The sequence below is a fragment of the Rhizopus delemar genome, genomic scaffold (assembly GCF_000149305.1).
Source record: "Rhizopus delemar RA 99-880 supercont3.2 genomic scaffold, whole genome shotgun sequence".
Lineage (NCBI taxonomy): Eukaryota > Fungi > Mucoromycota > Mucoromycetes > Mucorales > Rhizopodaceae > Rhizopus > Rhizopus delemar.
In genome coordinates this window covers 1145754-1159517 of record NW_027137828.1, presented here as the reverse complement: position 1 = coordinate 1159517, position 13764 = coordinate 1145754, and the positions used below count along the sequence as shown (strand labels likewise).

The window sequence follows — 13764 nt, the reverse complement described above, 5'->3', positions numbered from 1 at the left end:
TTAGTTTTCGACTATCACCAATAAAGAAATATGCAAATGGAATGAAACAAAAAAAGAAGACACTTAGTATAGTACACAGCCAAAAGAATCCTATTCCAGCAAATGCATAGCCTCCCATTAAAGGACCAAAACACATACCTAAATAAATGTAAGAAAATTTCTTAATTTTTTAAAGCTGCTTTCTTCTTACCAACACCATAGGCTGCATTAAATAAAGAATAGCTTCTTGCTAATCCATCACTTGTAGAAGAACCTCCATTTTCTTTGTCTACAACCTTAGCAATTTCGGGAAATACAGGTGCTTGACAACCCGCAATCGTTATTCCACCCAAAATTAAACCTGGTATAAGTGCCCAAAATGACCCAAGCTCTCTATTGGGTATGCCGATTAGAATACAGGAAGGTGTTGCAAAAAATAAGGAAACGATAGCAACTATTTTTGTGCCAAAAATATCACACAATCTACCGCAAACAGCGCTAGCAATAATGGAGGGAACCATATAAGCAAGAACAATCAAACTACAGCCTGCTGCGTCAAAGCCCCATTCTTGAGCAAGTCGCATAGATAACGTTGGCTAAATAAAGAGATTATATAGTTTTTATAATTGATTTATGTATATATAACTACCTCAAAAGCACTCATAACAGTTGCTACAACCATTGTTAGTCCAAGTGATACAATAAGTCTTTTTTGTTTTAATAACTGAAGCCAAGTTACTGTCTTTATTGTCCCTTCTTGTACATCTGGTTTTGCGTTTTCAACTTTTTCTATATGTTGTCCTTCAATAATAACAAGCCTCATCAAAAAGTCAATTCCACTTAAAATCATTGATGCTATAAAAGGTGCTTCATAACCTAATTCGCTGTACAATACTACCAATACATATAAGTTCGGTCAGTGATAACGCAAAAAAAAATAACTTGTATGTTTCTTTACATCCTCCAGCTGGCAGCCCTACCATCATTCCTAAAGGATAAAATCCAACCAGTTTACCCATTTGGGAACCTAATTTGAAAATAAAAAGGCGTAAGAAACAATTGTAAACATTTTCTTTTCTCTTTACCAAGTTGCTCTCTTGGCCAATTATCAGCAATTAAACATAAACACATTGTCCAAACACAAGCATTTGAGATACCCTGTAAAAAGCGCGCAACCAGTAACATGGGATAAGTAACACTGAGCATGAACAAGATATTGGCTACTATAGAAGCACCGGTCCCTAAAAGCATCGGAAGTCTTCTTTGTTTTATTTTGTCGCCTAACCAACCAAAGATAGGTGAACCGGCTACATAATCAAAATTAATTCACACTCTAGTTCAAAAAAAAAAAAGGCTAATGATGTATATACCTAATAATCCAACGGCATATAGTGCTACTAATATTCCTGTGTCTCTAGAAGTTAATTCAATATTTGATGTTATAGCGGTTGATTTTGAATGTTCTGTCCATGTTTTATCATTAATGTGTCTTATACGGGCAACAATGAACGGTGATAGAGGGAATAGAATTGAGTGAACAAAAGTCTATAAAAAGAAAGAATAAATAAATAAATAAAGGTTTAGGTATATGTATATCTTTGATTTGCTTTTCTTTACACTTGTGAATAAGCCAACAGCAGCCGTCCAAAAAACAAAAGTATGACTGGATCTATATTTATATAAAAATGGCCTTTTCTTATTTAGTGTGACATCTTCCGAAATTGTTCTGGAAGACTGTGATGATTTTAAAGCATTAGAACATAGTGACATGATGAAAGAAAATGGAAAGAGTAGAGAAGAAAAGAAGAAATTATTTTGTTTTCTTCTTTTCATTTTGCATGTTGTCCTTTTATACATGTACCTCTCTTTTTGGCACACAAACAATTTTATATGCTTCAGAGTGGTACAACAGATAAAATCTCAAAGGGGTTTATATTGTAAAAAGTAAAAAGAAGAAAAAAGGAGAAAAAATGGAGAGGGGAGTAAGAAGCATTATTTGAGTATATAAAATACAGTTTTACTTTGCTTTTGTTTATTGCAAAATATCCATTACCATTTCATACATATAAAATGTAACTGCATTTACGGGAAATGCTCTTAACAACGTTGGCCAAAGCCCTCTAAAGAAAACATTTAATCCTTCTGTACGATAAGATCGCACGAAACAGTCTCTAATTGATGCATAAGGCTGATCCATAGTCAGCAATATTTTAGCTTCATTATACCCCTTAGCTTGTTTCTGCATTTGTAGACGCGACTTGACGACGTCAATTGGATAAATAGAGGCCCATGATATTGTCCCTGCCATGCCTCCTGCTAATAGGAGTTTCCAGGCATCATTTTCACTCGGATTGACTTGTAGTATTCGTTTCAAACCTTCATAGACCCAAAAATATATTCCATAACTCGGTGAGTCACGGATCATGGTAATTAAGCCGCCTTGATAAAAACCTAAATTCAGGAACTGTAAACAAAGAAGATACATTGTATACACAATGAATATAATAACCTTTCAAGCCATTTGTTTGATATATCTCTTTTGTGATTTGCAAGCTAGTCTTTGGAAACTTTGTCATTTGTGCCTTGATTTTCACCAAGTCCGTTGGCGTGGAGATTAAAAAGCAGGCAAATCCGGCACCAGTACCAGCAAGATACACATCCCATAAACTTGGGCTTTTATTAGGTTGTTCAAAGCATCGCAGGATAGAACCATATGAGACAAATAATACTGCGTTTAGCCCTGCTAAACCAATAACTGGGGAAAGTATACCTTTAAACATCGATCCTACCTTTGAATTATGTGTCAATGAAAAAAAAAAAAAAAAAACACACACACACACACACCCCTCTACTCCCCCCTTTTTTTACCCCTTCTGTTTGAACCATCTTCTTCATTATATTCCATGGTTTTTTCCGACTAAATCTTTCCGTATCATTAACTGCAGGTGCTTGTAGTCGTGCCTATATCAGAATTTTTATAAATAAGGAGAGAAAGGATCATTCATCTTTTGCATGGGTAAAACGTTTATAACTTTTTACTTTTAAAACATCTAAAGGGCTTCCTACAATGATTCCTGCTGCACCACTAACCCAGCCTTTTAGATAAAAATAGTTGATTTGTATTGTGTGCCTTCTTTTGTTTATATCGTATTTTTTCTTTTTATTTTCTCTTTTTTTATATTTACCTGCAACAAAATCATTTGTACTTTCAGCTTTTACAATAAAGCAATAAGTTTATTCTCTTTAATCTTTTTGTTATTTTTCAAATGGATCTTACCCATCAGAAACAAAATTACAGAAAAAAAAAAGCAATATAATCTGTCAGTTATGCTTAAATATTTATCCTAATTTTGTTACACAAAATTTGAAGTCCTTTTTTCTTTCTCAAATTCTTTTTACCAAAGTGTTTTTGCATGAAAAACGTGAAAGAAGAAATCAAGTTTAGGGGAATCTGTCAGTTCAGTTTTCACATAAACAATATAGAAAAAGTAGCTCCTTTCTTCTCCCTTATTTGTCTCTCTTTTATATTTTGTTTCATAGTGATCATCACACACAATAAAGGTTTTCTTTTATAGAAACAAAAAGCTGTTTTTTTAATTGATGCTGCTTTTTTTTCTGATTTTGTGCATTTATTATCGACAAGATATTTAAGCATCCTTGACCTTCTTGGTACCACGGAGGAGACCAGTACGACGAGCAGCAATCAAACCAACCTTTTGACCAGCAGGAGAGTCACGGGCCATAGTAGAAGCCTTACCAATGTGTTGATGGTTACCACCACCGTGAGGGTGATCAACGGGGTTCATGGCAACACCACGAGTCTTGGGCCAGCTGTTACGCTTGACTCTGTATTTGTGGTAAGCACGACCAGCCTTCAAGAGGGGCTTGTCAATACGACCACCACCAGCAACAATACCGACAACGGCACGAGAGGTAGAGGGAATGACCTTCTTGGAACCAGAGGGAAGACGGATACGGGTCTTGCCATCATCACCGTGACCAATGATGGTGGCATAGTTACCAGAGGTACGAGCAATAGCACCACGGTCACCAACCTTTTCTTCAACGTTACAGATAACGGTACCTTCGGGCATGGAAGCCAAGGGCATAACATTACCGATGTTCAAAGAAGCCTTCTTACCAGCATAGATGAATTGGCCAGTGTACATACCTTCGGTGGCAATGAAGGTTTCAGTACGAAGCTTGTACCTTTTATAAAAATCTATCAGACTTAAAATCGCCAATTTGAATGTATTTGCTTACTTGTAGGGGTCACGGAAAACAACCTTGGCAAGAGGAGCACCTCTTCCAGGATCATGAACAATTTCCTTAACAATACCACGAACATAACCGTGACGCTCGGCAAAGTCGAAAACTCTCAACTTGGCAGCGCCCTTGCGACCAACAGTGTGGGATTTGAAGATGGATCCAGCACCCTTTCTCTGAGCACGAATGACACGACCCATAGCTGTTTATTTTTATGATTTGTTGTAGGTTCAGAAAAGTGAAGATTGAAAGTTGAAATTGTAGTTCATGCAGAAATGTTGGAATTTAAAGAAAATGGGAATTTAAAAAAAGTTGAAGGTGGTGATATAAAGTTGAGAATATAAATAGATGATCAATAGGTTAGTTTATTCATCCATTAACACATAAATAAGGTGAATGAGGACTCTATATAATTAAAAGGCTCATTCATCCTTCTTTCTCTTTTATATACTTGCCTAACTAGTGGAAAAAGAGAAAGATTATTTGACAAGTGCCTAGAAGCCTGACAATATGTGCGAAAAATGAACCATAAATTTCCGGTCCGGACAATTTATTTAAATAAATGATCAAGTAAATTCTATTTCTTTGAAACAGGCAATGAATAAGCAGCAACAAGCTCTTCGTCTTCTTTAATTTCTCTGAGTGCCCTAACAGAGATTGCATCATTTTCAAATTCTATTTTTACATTAGGACCATCTTCGGACTGTCCAATATAGGTAGAGATCTTATAAAGAGCAGCGCCAATATGCTTGGCTTCACTGTTATCTAATTTTCTAGCGTGTTCTTTTGATTCTTCTACTTCAATATCCTCAGAGTTTGTAGGGATAGCATAAGCATTAAAAAGTAGCTTTCCTTTGAGCATCAAGTAGATCTCTTTCGACAGGAATTCATTAATACCTTGCACCTTGGGGCCCAACACTTTTTTCAACATTTCAATCTCTGCAGCTGTTTCCTCATTTTCTGAAATTTCCAAATATCTAAAACGATCAACATGATCCCAAGCACCAAAGCTGGCTTCGCCGACCTTTTGTTGCTCCTTTGATTTGTTTAGCTCTTCAACTACCATTGCAGATAAGAAACGGGCAATCATAGAGGGATACTTTGTATTGTTCTTTTTTAACGCCTCATGAAATTCCAAAGCATCAACATTTTTCTCCTTCTTATTTTGCGGACAAATATACTGATGGTATTCTTCCTTGGCATGGTTCAAGCATTCGTCGCTGCAAAAGGCAACAACATCGCAATCAGGGCACTCGATCTTTACATCATTTAAACGCTTCAGACAAAGATTACAGTGAGAACCTTCCAATCCAGGGAAAAGACCTGATACAATAGGTTTTTCCACATAAATAATTTCATCTGCTGCAATGTCCCTATTGACAACAAGTCCACGACGAACTACAGGCTTTCCTTCTTCATTTGTACCAGCAGGTAGCTCGGCTAATTTAGTATTAGTCTCTTTGGGAGGGAAGCTTTCATAAAATTGATTTTGACGCTTTTGTTGCTATATTTCAAATAATTTAGTTTCTTCTTGCTGTCAAACTATTTCCTTTTTTAAATTTACGTCAAGTGCCATCGCATTGATAATCATTTGGAAGACGGGTTCGGGGACTGTCTTTTGATAGATCATGATCAGTTCCATGGGTGCAGGATAAACCCTTAAAGCCAAATAGAAAGGTAAAACAGCATCATTATAAAAAGCTTCGCCTATGAATTGAATTAGTTCATATTTTCTTTTACAGCAAAAAAAAAAATGCATTACCTTTATTACAAAGGCCTTCACCCAATGCAACTTGCTGCATGAAATATTTTTCCTTCTCTTCAGGTGTTGAAGGAAGTGTTTCCTCTGAAGCCGCTTCAATAACAGACTCAATAATTTGTATAGTATTCAATTTAACCTTTTCTTGAGCTTTTTTGACTTCTTTTTCGGCTTTCTTCTTTTCCTTTTCTAATGATTATAGGTTAAAACTTCATTATAGCGGGATCATTGTTTACGACTTACTAATTTTCTTTTTCAAGACGGGATTATTGCGTCTTTGATAATCAAAATAAAGCATATATCCAAGACATGCTGTAGCAGCAACACCAACGCCAATAAATGCAGCGGTTCTTGGTTGTAAACCCATTTGTAAAAATACTTTTTTTCTGTAAAAAAGAGAGAAAGTTTATAAAAATATGTCATTTTTCATGTAAAAAAAAGATTCCAACAGTCACTACTCCGCTGCTTTTTTTGGAACTAAAAAAACTTTTACTGTACTTCTAGTCTTAATTTACCGAATGTTTGAAAACTCCGCTCAGTTTCTTGAAATAATTTGGCCAATTGTGTAAAGTTAAATTGCCTAGGAAAAAAAAAGTAGTTTGCCTAAATGTTTGAACTTAATCTGCCCAACTCTTCGAAAATAATTTGCCCACTTCTTACAACTAAAATGGCCAAACTTATGGTTAAAAAAATGTTATAAAAATTCTTTATTCAAGCATTTGGGAAAAGCATTAACAGAATGCTGGATAAAATTCTGTAAATGTTCAATAGGATCGTCTTGACAGCCTTCAGTAATTCTGGTTGTAAGGGTTTCTAAATTGCTCCGTTTACTTTGTCTAACCTTATCCTTTAACACCTTCCAAAGCATCTCAATAGGGTTAAGCTCAGGTGAATATGGTGGAAGATATACGAGTACATAACCTCTTTTTATAATTAAGGGATCCACAAGGCTATGGTTATGAATTGCGGCATTATCCATAATAATGTGAAATCCCTTCATATTGAGGAGCTCGTCCATGATATCCAAAGTGTCGCTAATGAACTTGAGATAATGACCAGCTGTAGTTCCTTTAGGAATGGTTGAAGCCGCATCTCCAGGTATCTTACGATTTGTAGCTCCTACCACCTTTCTTCTCTTTACATTTCCTGGATCCCTGATACTCAGATATACAACTCCAAATGCTGATACCGCGCCGATAACGGTATGAGAAACCCCCTTTAGCAGAGGGTGATTCAATAACGGCGGAAGTTCCTCGACGTGACCAAGCTCTTGAACGACGCATATTTTGTCGAAGCCAGATTCGTCAAGGAAGACACAATTGTGCGTATAATGCATCCCTTTAGCAGACCATTCTTGAACAAATTTGGCACGAGCCTCCAAGATTTTGTTGCTATTTCTGGCTACAGGGTGACGGGTGACTACTTTGATACTGAGGTTGCAATCCTCTTACATGAACTCTGAAACTCTATTTTTCTTTATTTCCAGACCTTCAAAGCTTTTGGTCAAGTTTTCGACTGCAACTTGGATGACAGTTGACGGGTTCTCGTCCAAGAAGTCTGTAAGATGAGCTTTGTGCTCATAGTTTAGCTTACTTTCAGGTCTGTTTGATGTACGATTGGTTTTTTTTTTTTTTTTTTTTTTGTATGTATAATAATCAGGTTTAGTATTAGAGTCACATGTTGTAATGAGTGGTGCGCTTAAGTGTTAAAATTTACAAAATAGAAAAATCAAAATAAAACTATCTATGTTTCGCATTAAACACTTTTTGAACGACCAAATCAGGTTAGAATGGTACATTCTCTTTGATGAAAAGCCAGTGGAATCGCCAAATAAATCTTATTACTTTGGAGGCTAAAGTATACAACGCGAGGTTATCCACTAGTAAAAAGTGTTTGAGTTCAAAAACAAGAGCAAGGAGGTCGTTTTCTGAGAAATGCAAATGCGGTGCAAAGTAGGCCAATGCTAGTTGCCATACATGTAGCTTGTAAGGACACAGGATGAATAGGTGTTGGCGATCTTCGATTTCAGTCCCACAAAAGGAGCAGAATGGGAATATTGAATAGTTGAAAACAGAAAACAGAAACTGATTGATTATAGTGAATTTTTCCAAACAGCAGTCGATATCATATAAATCGTGCCTCTGGTGCGATTGGGAGATTCCAAAAGAAAGAGCCAAGAAGCCGGGGGGGGGGCAAATGTAACTGCTAGACTGTAGGGTAAAAGAAACATGGTTTGGGTTAGTCGGAACTGTCGTGAATCATAAGTAGTCCACTGCAAGAACGAGAGAAAGGAATCAACAAATGGCTGTTCATTAAAATCACCAGAAGAGGTGACAAATCGAACATTTTTTGAACTTGATGGTAAATTTTTCGAAAATAAAATGGAACGAAATTTGATCTTAATTTGGGGCGTTTCTCGAACTTCAATTAGAACACACCGTGAACTCCAATCTAAAATTAATATATGGTAGAGAATTTCCATTAAACATAGAGGGACTTTGCTGTTTTTAGGGTGTTGAGCAATGTTGACAAGGTGAAATGAAGGGACATTATTGCATGCTTCAGTCATTACACTATTTTTTGTAAATTTTGTCTAGTCGGGCTTAAAAGAATGAGTCTGTAAATATCCTTCAACCATTGTTTAATAAAATAAAATGAAGTAAATCGAAGTAATTTTCCTGGAGAAAGTTATTTGCACCAAGAAATAATCTTGTCCGACTATAGTATCAGTATGATACAATTAAAAAAAATGGAAATGCATATCGTATGGGTTTGGAGTTAGTAACATTTAAATGTGGATCAAACTGCAAAATTATTACAGAACAAGAAAGCAATGAAAGAGGTTTTATTATATGTTAAAAGGGTATTTGTATTGCAATATGTACTGGCACGGTGGATGAAAAATTATTTAATCAATTGGAAACCATCATTCACCCAAACGAATTGAGCAAATTCTGTTCTTATCTTTGCTGCCCTCAATGAAATCTGTAATAAAATCAGATGTCTTAGTATATCTAGCATTAATAAGTTCAAGTTCTTTGGATAATCGATATAATCTCCAAAAAGCATCATTGATGGCAAGGAGAATATTCAAATTACGCAAGATAACCAGAGATGGTAGTTCTTCGATGGATTTTGGAAATTTCAAATGGCCAACTTCAACCATGGTATAAATGCCATGATGATCCAATCTTGTTAGGAAAAATGAAATATTGAAACCATGAATTTGGAATGATAATGACGCATTTAATTTGTTGATATCAATCATGTTTTTTTGTGAAAACAGCCAACCGCAGCAAGTCGCGACAAAGACCATTTGCGTTGCAACTTTTTTCAACTTTTTTGGCTTCTCCAAATCCTAATACAAATCAAATTCAAGCTGTGTAACGTTACTAATGATTGCGTCTGGTCGCTTGTCACTACCACTTTCGGGTGATGAGGTGTTGGACCATCGGAACTGTACAGATTTTTCAGGATCAGCAACTAGAACAGATAATATTGGGTCGAAATAAGTGCTCTAAAGTTCTGCCTTACCAATGGTTGTGCTGTCTTTGATGGCTGCTGTTGGTAATTTTTGGATTAAGTTGGCAATGCCCTGTAAAACACGATTTTGACTATATCCAGCATTTCTAGACATCATCAGGAGATCAATTATACAGTCCTGCCGTTTTTTCAATCCGAAGCTAAGATCTGTGAGGGTAGTCGATAGTTCCATGAATTCAGATTGTGAGAAAGTCAGGTTCCAATTAATGTCTTTTTTGACCAATGTATCCGTAATTTTTTCAAGGGTGTCTACAGTGAATATATCACTGATCGTTTGAGAATACTGATTTTTGCATAATAAAAACACATGGGATAGTGCTGCAAATTCGGCAACATACGTTTCAATTGGTAGCCTTTCATGTACCAACAAAAGCTCGTCCACCAATGACTTGTATTGATCGAACATAATATTGATATTTTTACCGTCGTGAATCCAGAGGTCATCGTTGGGAGGTAAAACATTATCACTGGCGTTGCTTCTGTCATTAATGATGTTGTTTTCGGATACATTGATGCCACCTTCATTACTGTAGGACTTGCTACTATCGCTATCATAATTCTCGGTAAGCTTTGCGGCCTCGGTAAACGCTACTTTTGCAACATATTCTTGACACAACCGCTTTGTTCGTTCCTGCGAGATGACTACCTTTCTGTCAGACCAAATAAAAAGTATTCGATTGAAGACTTCCACTGCTTGAATGCGGTCAGCAAACGTTCTTGATCAGACTTGCCAAACGATGCACGCTCAAGATTACCATATCGCTGTTCGGCTATAGCTTGGTCAATCGGGTTAAATTTTTCAACAAACTTGCGAAAAATTCAGATTGATTGCATTTTCGATACATCACTTGGCGTCATCAGGTAAAATCTTTTGTCGTTTTGTGCGTCTTTCACTCATCTAAGTTTTTTTTAAGGAAAGAAAACCCACAAAGTTTTTTGCTCATCTTGATGAACATGTAATCGGTTTTGAATTGTTTTGATGATGCAATCATTTTTTAAAAATAAACAGCAGGGCGCGTATTGCCGTTGGTTTGTATTATGTTTTGTTCAAAAACTAATTTTTCATTGTTTTAAAAACAAAAGATTATCTTGAAAAACCTGGTAGAAACTAACAAATTAGTAAAGGTACATACGTTCAATATATTTACCCAAAAAAAAAGGTTAATACATATACATATATAATCCGAATAGAAAAAGAAACATTTTGTCTTTTAAGAGCAAACCCAACAGTCCCTATTAAATTAACTTTAATACCCCAAAATCAAAAAGTTGTCACCCAACGGACCCTACTGGCGGCCCTGTTAAAGTTAATAGGAATTATCAGACCTATTATGAGATTGGAGTTTGTAAGGTTTTTGTAGTATAAAGTAGGCTTGTTATAAAGGGTTTTTGACTTGAAACCAAGTTTTTGAATAGTGTTTGGTTCCCAAATAGTAATAGATTGAATGTAAGTTCGCTTGTAATAAGTGACCACCAGAGCTAGTTAAGTAGAGCAAACTGTTTTGAGTAAAGTAAAATAAAAAGATAAAATAAAAGGGATTAGAGCAAACCCAACGGTTCCTATTAAAGTATTAAATTTAATCGGTCGGAGTTAAATATTTAATACCTTTTGTAAGGTTGTCACTTTATGGTTCCTATTAAGTTGGACCCTATTAAAATTTCTACACTATATCTTTTAAAATTGACGTGATCTCTGCCGATGTTTAAGCAGCTATAGCAGAACGATTCAGCAAATTTAAACAGTTCCAAAATGTAGCAAACTAGTATCTTCTTGCTTTGAAAGGCTTTAATCTTGAATATGACGAAGAAATCCACTGTATCAGGTCATTTTCTGGTCATAAAGTTGTCAGCCGAGATCGCATCGGGGATCGTCTTCGTCTCATTGCAGATGGCTTCTTGTAATCACCAACCTACGTCAAAAAGGCTTTTTGCTGCCGCTTCAGAATGCGCTGAAGCGTATTTATTAGTATTATTAAAGTCATTTAACTTAAGGATTGCCGCTTTCTTCAGTATAAGTACAAAACTACTAGCAAAGCTAGATTTTTACCTTACCAGAAAACGGCAGCTGCCACCCACTAGATAGCTTATGAATACGGATATCACTCTATGCACTTCAAAACACATGATTACTATGTCAACTGCATAGATGAATATTTTCGTATGTCAGAAAATTCAGCGATGTAGTTGAAGTTGTTTTGCAATGTTTATCGCAGTAAATTTCAGCTTTATTTAATCTAAAAACGCAATCACCCATCAGCTTATTGCATTCTTAATGTATGGAGAAGTCAACTGAATGCATTCTGAGATGATATATAAGCGAGAAAGTTGAAGATCCATTATTAAGATGATTTACATATAGCATTACACCAAAGATAATAGTGTAACGCAGTGCAGCAAACTTTGGCAGACTTTGACTTTTCTCTATCTAACTGGTTCAAATCCAGAAAAATATAAACAAATACGTATGAATAATAAATATCACTCAAAGTAAATTTCTTTTGTTTTTCTTTTATTTTACTTAACGTCAAGAACAAGAATTTCCTTGAAGCATATGCACTTCATTGTAATCCCTTTTATTTTATCTTTTTATTTTACTTTACTCAAAACAGTTTGCTCTACTTAACTAGCTCTGGTGGTCACTTATTACAAGCGAACTTACATTCAATCTATTACTATTTGGGAACCAAACACTATTCAAAAACTTGGTTTCAAGTCAAAAACCCTTTATAACAAGCCTACTTTATACTACAAAAACCTTACAAACTCCAATCTCATAATAGGTCTGATAATTCCTATTAACTTTAACAGGGCCGCCAGTAGGGTCCGTTGGGTGACAACTTTTTGATTTTGGGGTATTAAAGTTAATTTAATAGGGACTGTTGGGTTTGCTCTGAGAACACAAAACGACTGGCAATTTACGCTTGGTACCAAGCCAAACAACAGGACGAGGAAGCCAAAGGATACGCACTTAAAGCCCTTCGACTCCCACCAAGCCTTAAACATTTGGAAACAAAATCTTCACGTAAAAGAGAAGCCTTCAACATTGATTTCCTTAGAGAATACAACACTGCCAATCATCAACACAAACTTGATAAAGCAGCCAGTGGATACGTTGGAAAACCAAGAGGAAATTTTACACCATGGTCTCAATATCGAGGAGGAAAATCATTCTCAACAGGACGAGGAGAAAAAAACTATCTTGGAAGACGAGGACGTGGGACCTCAACCTTCAACAACTCCACCTCCCACAACCCAACTTATCCAAGTGCAACCAACAATCCAGAGCACAAACAGTAACCTTGTGCTCAGCCTCTGTTCCCACCACTTCAACAGTTCTGCCAATCACAGCACTTCAACAACAGTCCTTACCATCAGCCAATTATGAAATACCGACCGACGGGATTGCACCTGGAGGCCTTTTACAACAATTTATAACAGCATGGAGATCGACAATAACTCACCCTTGGCCACTATCCGTAATTCAACATGGATACAAAATTCAATTTGCGAAACAACCAGTACCTTGGAAACTACCGAAAAAGCACTTGTCTGCCGAAGACCAGTTACACGTAAATATAGCAATCCAAAAATTCTTAACGGGCGAGATGATCGAAGTATCACCATCCCAAAACAAGAATTTCCTTTCCAACTTTTTTACTTTACAGGAACAGACCAAGAGAAGACCGATTTTGGATCGTCAAAAACTCAACAGATTTCTACAAGTGGAACATTTCCAAATGGAGGGCGTACCGACATTACGCGAGATAATAGAAGAAAACGATTACATTTGCAAAATCGACTTAAAAGATGCGTACGTCGTCATACCTATCCATCCAGACTCTCAAGATTACCTAAGCTTCGAAAACCAAGGCACTGTATATCGCTACAAATCACTCGCTTTCGGATTAAGTGTGGCACCTTGAATTTTTTCAAAAATTATGAAATACGCCATAGAACCATTGTGCAGCGAAGGTCATCGCTTAGTCTACTATTTAGACGATATTTGTCGACTAGAAAAGTCGAAAGAGAAGATGCAACAATTAACCTACAAAGTAGCCCAACATCTACAGAGATTGGGTTTCATCATCAATTTCAACAAGAGCTTGTTAACTCCTGCCAAGACTCAAGAGTTCTTAGGTTTTCAGTTCAACACCAAGAAAATGGAGATTTCGGTCCCAAGCCTGAAGATAACCAACCTGTTGAAGAGGATCAAACAA

The 13764-nt window shown here is 36.2% G+C and overlaps 7 protein-coding genes across 7 annotated transcripts; 1 reads left to right on the top strand and 6 right to left on the bottom strand.

Annotated features, from left to right (window-relative positions):
• RO3G_02676 (uncharacterized protein) lies at positions 1 to 1749 on the bottom strand (the record flags this gene model as incomplete). The annotated part of the gene is made up of 7 exons (XM_067657267.1): positions 1 to 11; positions 191 to 575; positions 743 to 873; positions 938 to 1006; positions 1065 to 1286; positions 1350 to 1524; positions 1597 to 1749. 7 exons carry the CDS (start codon positions 1747 to 1749, stop codon positions 1 to 3), a joined length of 1146 nt encoding a protein of 381 aa, XP_067513368.1.
• A 644-nt stretch (positions 1750 to 2393) lies between these two features.
• RO3G_02675 (uncharacterized protein) lies at positions 2394 to 3260 on the bottom strand (the record flags this gene model as incomplete). The annotated part of the gene is made up of 5 exons (XM_067657266.1): positions 2394 to 2768; positions 2848 to 2940; positions 3019 to 3074; positions 3165 to 3191; positions 3257 to 3260. The coding sequence occupies 5 exons, from the start codon at positions 3258 to 3260 to the stop codon at positions 2394 to 2396; spliced, it is 555 nt and encodes a 184-aa protein (XP_067513367.1).
• Positions 3261 to 3626: 366 nt separating this feature from the next.
• RO3G_02674 (60S ribosomal protein L2) lies at positions 3627 to 4445 on the bottom strand (the record flags this gene model as incomplete). Its single annotated transcript, XM_067657265.1, has 2 exons — positions 3627 to 4188; positions 4243 to 4445. The coding sequence occupies 2 exons, from the start codon at positions 4443 to 4445 to the stop codon at positions 3627 to 3629; spliced, it is 765 nt and encodes a 254-aa protein (XP_067513366.1).
• Positions 4446 to 4822: 377 nt separating this feature from the next.
• RO3G_02673 (uncharacterized protein) lies at positions 4823 to 6371 on the bottom strand (the record flags this gene model as incomplete). The annotated part of the gene is made up of 4 exons (XM_067657264.1): positions 4823 to 5749; positions 5810 to 5952; positions 6008 to 6193; positions 6248 to 6371. 4 exons carry the CDS (start codon positions 6369 to 6371, stop codon positions 4823 to 4825), a joined length of 1380 nt encoding a protein of 459 aa, XP_067513365.1.
• A 2559-nt stretch (positions 6372 to 8930) lies between these two features.
• Positions 8931 to 9170, bottom strand: RO3G_02672 (uncharacterized protein; the record flags this gene model as incomplete). The annotated part of the gene is made up of 1 exon (XM_067657263.1): positions 8931 to 9170. One exon carries the CDS (start codon positions 9168 to 9170, stop codon positions 8931 to 8933), a length of 240 nt encoding a protein of 79 aa, XP_067513364.1.
• Positions 9171 to 9362: 192 nt separating this feature from the next.
• RO3G_02671 (uncharacterized protein) lies at positions 9363 to 9953 on the bottom strand (the record flags this gene model as incomplete). Its single annotated transcript, XM_067657262.1, has 2 exons — positions 9363 to 9487; positions 9539 to 9953. The coding sequence occupies 2 exons, from the start codon at positions 9951 to 9953 to the stop codon at positions 9363 to 9365; spliced, it is 540 nt and encodes a 179-aa protein (XP_067513363.1).
• Positions 9954 to 12687: 2734 nt separating this feature from the next.
• Positions 12688 to 13470, top strand: RO3G_02670 (uncharacterized protein; the record flags this gene model as incomplete). The annotated part of the gene is made up of 2 exons (XM_067657261.1): positions 12688 to 13116; positions 13213 to 13470. 2 exons carry the CDS (start codon positions 12688 to 12690, stop codon positions 13468 to 13470), a joined length of 687 nt encoding a protein of 228 aa, XP_067513362.1.
• Between the last annotated feature and the right edge of the window lie 294 nt (positions 13471 to 13764).